Source organism: Manacus candei, unplaced genomic scaffold (assembly GCF_025592945.1).
Source record: "Manacus candei isolate 608988 ecotype Guabito, Panama unplaced genomic scaffold, ASM2559294v1 h1tg000005l, whole genome shotgun sequence".
Classification (NCBI taxonomy): Eukaryota; Metazoa; Chordata; class Aves; order Passeriformes; family Pipridae; genus Manacus; species Manacus candei.
The window spans coordinates 1-9,592 of record NW_026138053.1 but is presented as its reverse complement, the minus strand read 5'-3'; the positions used below and the strand labels follow the sequence as shown (position 1 = coordinate 9,592).

General features: G+C 71.7%; 1 protein-coding gene across 5 annotated transcripts; it reads left to right on the top strand.

Annotated features, from left to right (window-relative positions):
- Positions 1-200: 200 nt before the first annotated feature.
- Positions 201-5,925, top strand: LOC127474880 (uncharacterized). Of its 5 annotated transcripts, none has more exons than XM_051796226.1 (2): positions 201-1,004; positions 5,345-5,925. In XM_051796226.1, the coding sequence occupies exons 1-2, from the start codon at positions 631-633 to the stop codon at positions 5,643-5,645; spliced, it is 675 nt and encodes a 224-aa protein (XP_051652186.1). In that variant the 5' UTR covers positions 201-630; the 3' UTR covers positions 5,646-5,925. The 5 variants fall into 5 exon arrangements, with proteins under 5 accessions (XP_051652186.1, XP_051652171.1, XP_051652164.1 ...); XM_051796211.1 differs by lacking the exon at positions 5,345-5,925 and adding an exon at positions 3,371-3,959 and having other exon boundaries at positions 202-1,004; XM_051796204.1 differs by lacking the exon at positions 5,345-5,925 and adding an exon at positions 1,397-1,985 and having other exon boundaries at positions 203-1,004.
- The last annotated feature ends 3,667 nt before the right edge of the window (positions 5,926-9,592 follow it).

The following is a 9,592-nucleotide window of genomic DNA, read 5'->3' as shown; positions in this document are numbered from 1 at the left end:
CTCTCCTGCCCGGCGGCAGGGCCGGCTCCCCACGGCTCGGCGCACAGAGCTTGCTCCCTCTTCTGGGACGTTCCCCCTTTGCGTCTTGTCCCGTCGGTGTGAGTGAGTGAGCGAGCGAGCTGGCCCCTCCTGTAGGCCCCATAGAGATGTAGGCAGCGTAGCTTAGACTTCCCAGGAGGGAAAGAGGGGCTCTGTGCACCAACCCGTGGGGAGCCAGCCCCGCCGCCGAGCAGGAGAGGAGAGCCTCGGGCTCGCCCCCTGTTCCCGAGGACGGAGCGAAGCCCGTCGGTGGCGTCGCGGGCACCGGGGGCCGCCCGTCCCGCTGGCGATGTGCCAGCGTGGGCCTCCCCCCGTCCTCGGGGCTGGGGCCCTGTCCCCGGCGGCCTTAGGCCGCGAGGCCGTTGTTGGGAGTGCCGGGCCTCGGGGGGGGCGGCCCCCTAAGTGGGGCTTTGTGCGTCCCCCCTGCTCGGCGGGCGGTTGGAGGGACCCCCTGTAATCAGGCGGGTGTCCCGCGGGGTCCCCCGGCCTCTCACGGGCGTGGGGCTGGGCGTGTGCCCTCCCTGCCCTCGGGGCCCAGCTCAGGGCCTTAGGCCACGAGCCCCGGTGCCTGGCCCTTGAGTCAGGTACTTGATGCCGTGGGGGAAGGCCGAGCTCCGTGGCTCCCTGGGCGTGGACCCGCCTGTAAGCAGGGTCCGGGTCTGGGAGCCTTTGCGCTCCCTCAGCTGGCAGCCTGTGCGGGGCGACCGCCCCGTTAGCGGGGAGCGGGTCAGGTGCCCCCCGAAGCGGAGAGAAGGAGCCTCCGTAGGCCTTTGGGCCCAGGGCCCCCCTGTAAGTCGGGGCCAGTGCCCTGGTGTCCCAGGCCCTTTGTGGTCCAGGCAGCGGCCGGGAGCCCCCTGTAAGCAGGGCGGCAGCCTCTTTGGCCGCTGCTTCGCCTGCCCAGCTGCCTTTGCCCAGAGGGCCCGGCTCCCCGCAGCCCGGGGGGGACTGCGCCGCGCGTCGCGGTGGTGAGTCCGAGTGAAGCTTGGAGAGTTTTGTGGGGGGAAGTGGGGGGGCCTGTGGGTGGGCGGGGAGGGGCTTGGAGATGTGCCTCCGGGGGCGTGGGGTGCGGGTTGCCTCGGTACGGAGGAGCTGGTGTTTCTCGGGCCCACCTGCCTCCTCCCGCCCTGGCAGAAGCCGTCGGAGAAGAGAGCGGAAGAGGCGTCGCGCGGGACGGCAGCGCCGGCGCGGGAAGACGCCGCGGTGAGAGCGGCTGAAGTTGGGGGGTGGTGTGGAGGTGGGGGGGTCCTGCGAGTGGGCGGGCGGGTGGTGGCTGGGGCGGCTGCCCCTGGGTCCTGCTTTCCTTCGGTGCGAGGACTCGGAGCTTCCAAGTCCGAGCTGCGTCCTCCTGCCTTGGCAGGAGCCCTGCGAGAAGAAAGCAGAGCCGTGGAGCGGGACGGCGAGGCAAGAGCCAGGAAGAAGAGCGTCGGCTTCGCGGTCAAGAGGGGGCGGGAGAAAGGCCCTCTGGGCAAAGGCCCCTCCCTGGCATCCCCGGGGCAGGGATCCCTAAAAGTCCGGCGGGCAGCTTGCGGCTGCGCCGGCCGGCTTGGCGCTGGGCGGACCTCCCTGTAAGCAGGGCTGGGTCCTTTGCTTCGCTTGGCGTTGGCCTTTTGCCATCGCGCTCCTGTGGCTGCCCGGAGAGAGGGGCAACCGCCCTGTAAGGAGGGCGAGAGTGCCCGCCTCCGCGCCCGAGGGGGGAAACGGAGCTCTCCCGACCCCCAGCCCGCCCGCCCTGTAAGCAGGGCAGGGCTTTTTCCCTTGGCACCTTTGGTGCCTGCTGGCGGCCCCTGGCCAGAGTGACCCCCCGTAGTCGGGGCGTGTCACAGCCTGTGTCCCTTGCCCCTCAGCGCGCTGAGGCCCTTCTGGCCCGTGCGCAGCCCGGGGCCACTAACGGGCTTCGCTCCGTCCTCGGGATCAAGGGGCGAGCCCGAGGCTCTCCTCTCCTGCCCGGCGGCAGGGCCGGCTCCCCACGGCTCGGCGCACAGAGCTTGCTCCCTCTTCTGGGACGTTCCCCCTTTGTGTCTTGTCCCGTCGGTGTGAGTGAGTGAGCGAGCGAGCTGGCCCCTCCTGTAGGCCCCGTAGAGATGTAGGCAGCGTAGCTTAGACTTCCCAGGAGGGAAAGAGGGGCTCTGTGCACCAACCCGTGGGGAGCCAGCCCCGCCGCCGAGCAGGAGAGGAGAGCCTCGGGCTCGCCCCCTGTTCCCGAGGACGGAGCGAAGCCCGTCGGTGGCGTCGCGGGCACCGGGGGCCGCCCGTCCCGCTGGCGATGTGCCAGCGTGGGCCTCCCCCCGTCCTCGGGGCCGGGGCCCTGTCCCCGGCGGCCTTAGGCCGCGAGGCCGTTGTTGGGAGTGCCGGGCCTCGGGGGGGGCGGCCCCCTAAGTGGGGCTTTGTGCGTCCCCCCTGCTCGGCGGGCGGTTGGAGGGACCCCCTGTAATCAGGCGGGTGTCCCGCGGGGTCCCCCGGCCTCTCACGGGCGTGGGGCTGGGCGTGTGCCCTCCCTGCCCTCGGGGCCCAGCTCAGGGCCTTAGGCCACGAGCCCCGGTGCCTGGCCCTTGAGTCAGGTACTTGATGCCGTGGGGGAAGGCCGAGCTCCGTGGCTCCCTGGGCGTGGACCCGCCTGTAAGCAGGGTCCGGGTCTGGGAGCCTTTGCGCTCCCTCAGCTGGCAGCCTGTGCGGGGCGACCGCCCCGTTAGCGGGGAGCGGGTCAGGTGCCCCCCGAAGCGGAGAGAAGGAGCCTCCGTAGGCCTTTGGGCCCAGGGCCCCCCTGTAAGTCGGGGCCAGTGCCCTGGTGTCCCAGGCCCTTTGTGGTCCAGGCAGCGGCCGGGAGCCCCCTGTAAGCAGGGCGGCAGCCTCTTTGGCCGCTGCTTCGCCTGCCCAGCTGCCTTTGCCCAGAGGGCCCGGCTCCCCGCAGCCCGGGGGGGACTGCGCCGCGCGTCGCGGTGGTGAGTCCGAGTGAAGCTTGGAGAGTTTTGTGGGGGGAAGTGGGGGGGCCTGTGGGTGGGCGGGGAGGGGCTTGGAGATGTGCCTCCGGGGGCGTGGGGTGCGGGTTGCCTCGGTACGGAGGAGCTGGTGTTTCTCGGGCCCACCTGCCTCCTCCCGCCCTGGCAGAAGCCGTCGGAGAAGAGAGCGGAAGAGGCGTCGCGCGGGACGGCAGCGCCGGCGCGGGAAGACGCCGCGGTGAGAGCGGCTGAAGTTGGGGGGTGGTGTGGAGGTGGGGGGGTCCTGCGAGTGGGCGGGCGGGTGGTGGCTGGGGCAGCTGCCCCTGGGTCCTGCTTTCCTTCGGTGCGAGGACTCGGAGCTTCCGAGTCCGAGCTGCGTCCTCCTGCCTTGGCAGGAGCCCTGCGAGAAGAAAGCAGAGCCGTGGAGCGGGACGGCGAGGCAAGAGCCAGGAAGAAGAGCGTCGGCTTCGCGGTCAAGAGGGGGCGGGAGAAAGGCCCTCTGGGCAAAGGCCCCTCCCTGGCATCCCCGGGGCAGGGATCCCTAAAAGTCCGGCGGGCAGCTTGCGGCTGCGCCGGCCGGCTTGGCGCTGGGCGGACCTCCCTGTAAGCAGGGCTGGGTCCTTTGCTTCGCTTGGCGTTGGCCTTTTGCCATCGCGCTCCTGTGGCTGCCCGGAGAGAGGGGCAACCGCCCTGTAAGGAGGGCGAGAGTGCCCGCCTCCGCGCCCGAGGGGGGAAACGGAGCTCTCCCGACCCCCAGCCCGCCCGCCCTGTAAGCAGGGCAGGGCTTTTTCCCTTGGCACCTTTGGTGCCTGCTGGCGGCCCCTGGCCAGAGTGACCCCCCGTAGTCGGGGCGTGTCACAGCCTGTGTCCCTTGCCCCTCAGCGCGCTGAGGCCCTTCTGGCCCGTGCGCAGCCCGGGGCCACTAACGGGCTTCGCTCCGTCCTCGGGATCAAGGGGCGAGCCCGAGGCTCTCCTCTCCTGCCCGGCGGCAGGGCCGGCTCCCCACGGCTCGGCGCACAGAGCTTGCTCCCTCTTCTGGGACGTTCCCCCTTTGTGTCTTGTCCCGTCGGTGTGAGTGAGTGAGCGAGCGAGCTGGCCCCTCCTGTAGGCCCCGTAGAGATGTAGGCAGCGTAGCTTAGACTTCCCAGGAGGGAAAGAGGGGCTCTGTGCACCAACCCGTGGGGAGCCAGCCCCGCCGCCGAGCAGGAGAGGAGAGCCTCGGGCTCGCCCCCTGTTCCCGAGGACGGAGCGAAGCCCGTCGGTGGCGTCGCGGGCACCGGGGGCCGCCCGTCCCGCTGGCGATGTGCCAGCGTGGGCCTCCCCCCGTCCTCGGGGCTGGGGCCCTGTCCCCGGCGGCCTTAGGCCGCGAGGCCGTTGTTGGGAGTGCCGGGCCTCGGGGGGGGCGGCCCCCTAAGTGGGGCTTTGTGCGTCCCCCCTGCTCGGCGGGCGGTTGGAGGGACCCCCTGTAATCAGGCGGGTGTCCCGCGGGGTCCCCCGGCCTCTCACGGGCGTGGGGCTGGGCGTGTGCCCTCCCTGCCCTCGGGGCCCAGCTCAGGGCCTTAGGCCACGAGCCCCGGTGCCTGGCCCTTGAGTCAGGTACTTGATGCCGTGGGGGAAGGCCGAGCTCCGTGGCTCCCTGGGCGTGGACCCGCCTGTAAGCAGGGTCCGGGTCTGGGAGCCTTTGCGCTCCCTCAGCTGGCAGCCTGTGCGGGGCGACCGCCCCGTTAGCGGGGAGCGGGTCAGGTGCCCCCCGAAGCGGAGAGAAGGAGCCTCCGTAGGCCTTTGGGCCCAGGGCCCCCCTGTAAGTCGGGGCCAGTGCCCTGGTGTCCCAGGCCCTTTGTGGTCCAGGCAGCGGCCGGGAGCCCCCTGTAAGCAGGGCGGCAGCCTCTTTGGCCGCTGCTTCGCCTGCCCAGCTGCCTTTGCCCAGAGGGCCCGGCTCCCCGCAGCCCGGGGGGGACTGCGCCGCGCGTCGCGGTGGTGAGTCCGAGTGAAGCTTGGAGAGTTTTGTGGGGGGAAGTGGGGGGGCCTGTGGGTGGGCGGGGAGGGGCTTGGAGATGTGCCTCCGGGGGCGTGGGGTGCGGGTTGCCTCGGTACGGAGGAGCTGGTGTTTCTCGGGCCCACCTGCCTCCTCCCGCCCTGGCAGAAGCCGTCGGAGAAGAGAGCGGAAGAGGCGTCGCGCGGGACGGCAGCGCCGGCGCGGGAAGACGCCGCGGTGAGAGCGGCTGAAGTTGGGGGGTGGTGTGGAGGTGGGGGGGTCCTGTGAGTGGGCGGGCGGATGATGGCTGGGGCAGCTGCCCCTGGGTCCTGCTTTCCTTCGGTGCGAGGACTCGGAGCTTCCGAGTCCGAGCTGCGTCCTCCTGCCTTGGCAGGAGCCCTGCGAGAAGAAAGCAGAGCCGTGGAGCGGGACGGCGAGGCAAGAGCCAGGAAGAAGAGCGTCGGCTTCGCGGTCAAGAGGGGGCGGGAGAAAGGCCCTCTGGGCAAAGGCCCCTCCCTGGCATCCCCGGGGCAGGGATCCCTAAAAGTCCGGCGGGCAGCTTGCGGCTGCGCCGGCCGGCTTGGCGCTGGGCGGACCTCCCTGTAAGCAGGGCTGGGTCCTTTGCTTCGCTTGGCGTTGGCCTTTTGCCATCGCGCTCCTGTGGCTGCCCGGAGAGAGGGGCAACCGCCCTGTAAGGAGGGCGAGAGTGCCCGCCTCCGCGCCCGAGGGGGGAAACGGAGCTCTCCCGACCCCCAGCCCGCCCGCCCTGTAAGCAGGGCAGGGCTTTTTCCCTTGGCACCTTTGGTGCCTGCTGGCGGCCCCTGGCCAGAGTGACCCCCCGTAGTCGGGGCGTGTCACAGCCTGTGTCCCTTGCCCCTCAGCGCGCTGAGGCCCTTCTGGCCCGTGCGCAGCCCGGGGCCACTAACGGGCTTCGCTCCGTCCTCGGGATCAAGGGGCGAGCCCGAGGCTCTCCTCTCCTGCCCGGCGGCAGGGCTGGCTCCCCACGGCTCGGCGCACAGAGCTTGCTCCCTCTTCTGGGACGTTCCCCCTTTGTGTCTTGTCCCGTCGGTGTGAGTGAGTGAGCGAGCGAGCTGGCCCCTCCTGTAGGCCCCGTAGAGATGTAGGCAGCGTAGCTTAGACTTCCCAGGAGGGAAAGAGGGGCTCTGTGCACCAACCCGTGGGGAGCCAGCCCCGCCGCCGAGCAGGAGAGGAGAGCCTCGGGCTCGCCCCCTGTTCCCGAGGACGGAGCGAAGCCCGTCGGTGGCGTCGCGGGCACCGGGGGCCGCCCGTCCCGCTGGCGATGTGCCAGCGTGGGCCTCCCCCCGTCCTCGGGGCTGGGGCCCTGTCCCCGGCGGCCTTAGGCCGCGAGGCCGTTGTTGGGAGTGCCGGGCCTCGGGGGGGGCGGCCCCCTAAGTGGGGCTTTGTGCGTCCCCCCTGCTTGGCGGGCGGTTGGAGGGACCCCCTGTAATCAGGCGGGTGTCCCGCGGGGTCCCCCGGCCTCTCACGGGCGTGGGGCTGGGCGTGTGCCCTCCCTGCCCTCGGGGCCCAGCTCAGGGCCTTAGGCCACGAGCCCCGGTGCCTGGCCCTTGAGTCAGGTACTTGATGCCGTGGGGGAAGGCCGAGCTCCGTGGCTCCCTGGGCGTGGACCCGCCTGTAAGCAGGGTCCGGGTCTGGGAGCCTTTGCGCTCCCTCAGCTGGCAGCCTGTGCGGGGCGACCGCCCCGTTAGCGGGGAGCGGGTCAGGTGCCCCCCGAAGCGGAGAGAAGGAGCCTCCGTAGGCCTTTGGGCCCAGGGCCCCCCTGTAAGTCGGGGCCAGTGCCCTGGTGTCCCAGGCCCTTTGTGGTCCAGGCAGCGGCCGGGAGCCCCCTGTAAGCAGGGCGGCAGCCTCTTTGGCCGCTGCTTCGCCTGCCCAGCTGCCTTTGCCCAGAGGGCCCGGCTCCCCGCAGCCCGGGGGGGACTGCGCCGCGCGTCGCGGTGGTGAGTCCGAGTGAAGCTTGGAGAGTTTTGTGGGGGGAAGTGGGGGGGCCTGTGGGTGGGCGGGGAGGGGCTTGGAGATGTGCCTCCGGGGGCGTGGGGTGCGGGTTGCCTCGGTACGGAGGAGCTGGTGTTTCTCGGGCCCACCTGCCTCCTCCCGCCCTGGCAGAAGCCGCCGGAGAAGAGAGCGGAAGAGGCGTCGCGCGGGACGGCAGCGCCGGCGCGGGAAGACGCCGCGGTGAGAGCGGCTGAAGTTGGGGGGTGGTGTGGAGGTGGGGGGGTCCTGCGAGTGGGCGGGCGGGTGGTGGCTGGGGCAGCTGCCCCTGGGTCCTGCTTTCCTTCGGTGCGAGGACTCGGAGCTTCCGAGTCCGAGCTGCGTCCTCCTGCCTTGGCAGGAGCCCTGCGAGAAGAAAGCAGAGCCGTGGAGCGGGACGGCGAGGCAAGAGCCAGGAAGAAGAGCGTCGGCTTCGCGGTCAAGAGGGGGCGGGAGAAAGGCCCTCTGGGCAAAGGCCCCTCCCTGGCATCCCCGGGGCAGGGATCCCTAAAAGTCCGGCGGGCAGCTTGCGGCTGCGCCGGCCGGCTTGGCGCTGGGCGGACCTCCCTGTAAGCAGGGCTGGGTCCTTTGCTTTGCTTGGCGTTGGCCTTTTGCCATCGCGCTCCTGTGGCTGCCCGGAGAGAGGGGCAACCGCCCTGTAAGGAGGGCGAGAGTGCCCGCCTCCGCGCCCGAGGGGGGAAACGGAGCTCTCCCGACCCCCAGCCCGCCTGCCCTGTAAGCAGGGCAGGGCTTTTTCCCTTGGCACCTTTGGTGCCTGCTGGCGGCCCCTGGCCAGAGTGACCCCCCGTAGTCGGGGCGTGTCACAGCCTGTGTCCCTTGCCCCTCAGCGCGCTGAGGCCCTTCTGGCCCGTGCGCAGCCCGGGGCCACTAACGGGCTTCGCTCCGTCCTCGGGATCAAGGGGCGAGCCCGAGGCTCTCCTCTCCTGCCCGGCGGCAGGGCCGGCTCCCCACGGCTCGGCGCACAGAGCTTGCTCCCTCTTCTGGGACGTTCCCCCTTTGTGTCTTGTCCCGTCGGTGTGAGTGAGTGAGCGAGCGAGCTGGCCCCTCCTGTAGGCCCCGTAGAGATGTAGGCAGCGTAGCTTAGACTTCCCAGGAGGGAAAGAGGGGCTCTGTGCACCAACCCGTGGGGAGCCAGCCCCGCCGCCGAGCAGGAGAGGAGAGCCTCGGGCTCGCCCCCTGTTCCCGAGGACGGAGCGAAGCCCGTCGGTGGCGTCGCGGGCACCGGGGGCCGCCCGTCCCGCTGGCGATGTGCCAGCGTGGGCCTCCCCCCGTCCTCGGGGCTGGGGCCCTGTCCCCGGCGGCCTTAGGCCGCGAGGCCGTTGTTGGGAGTGCCGGGCCTCGGGGGGGGCGGCCCCCTAAGTGGGGCTTTGTGCGTCCCCCCTGCTCGGCGGGCGGTTGGAGGGACCCCCTGTAATCAGGCGGGTGTCCCGCGGGGTCCCCCGGCCTCTCACGGGCGTGGGGCTGGGCGTGTGCCCTCCCTGCCCTCGGGGCCAGCTCAGGGCCTTAGGCCACGAGCCCCGGTGCCTGGCCCTTGAGTCAGGTACTTGATGCCGTGGGGGAAGGCCGAGCTCCGTGGCTCCCTGGGCGTGGACCCGCCTGTAAGCAGGGTCCGGGTCTGGGAGCCTTTGCGCTCCCTCAGCTGGCAGCCTGTGCGGGGCGACCGCCCCGTTAGCGGGGAGCGGGTCAGGTGCCCCCCGAAGCGGAGAGAAGGAGCCTCCGTAGGCCTTTGGGCCCAGGGCCCCCCTGTAAGTCGGGGCCAGTGCCCTGGTGTCCCAGGCCCTTTGTGGTCCAGGCAGCGGCCGGGAGCCCCCTGTAAGCAGGGCGGCAGCCTCTTTGGCCGCTGCTTCGCCTGCCCAGCTGCCTTTGCCCAGAGGGCCCGGCTCCCCGCAGCCCGGGGGGGACTGCGCCGCGCGTCGCGGTGGTGAGTCCGAGTGAAGCTTGGAGAGTTTTGTGGGGGGAAGTGGGGGGCCTGTGGTTGGGCGGGGAGGGGCTTGGAGATGTGCCTCCGGGGGCGTGGGGTGCGGGTTGCCTCGGTACGGAGGAGCTGGTGTTTCTCGGGCCCACCTGCCTCCTCCCGCCCTGGCAGAAGCCGCCGGAGAAGAGAGCGGAAGAGGCGTCGCGCGGGACGGCAGCGCCGGCGCGGGAAGACGCCGCGGTGAGAGCGGCTGAAGTTGGGGGGTGGTGTGGAGGTGGGGGGGTCCTGCGAGTGGGCGGGCGGGTGGTGGCTGGGGCAGCTGCCCCTGGGTCCTGCTTTCCTTCGGTGCGAGGACTCGGAGCTTCCGAGTCCGAGCTGCGTCCTCCTGCCTTGGCAGGAGCCCTGCGAGAAGAAAGCAGAGCCGTGGAGCGGGACGGCGAGGCAAGAGCCAGGAAGAAGAGCGTCGGCTTCGCGGTCAAGAGGGGGCGGAGAAAGGCCCTCTGGCAAAGGCCCCTCCCTGGCATCCCCGGGGCAGGGATCCCTAAATGTCCGGCGGGCAGCTTGCGGCTGCGCCGGCCGGCTTGGCGCTGGGCGGACCTCCCTGTAAGCAGGGCTGGGTCCTTTGCTTCGCTTGGCGTTGGCCTTTTGCCATCGCGCTCCTGTGGCTGCGCGGAGAGAGGGGCAACCGCCCTGTAAGGA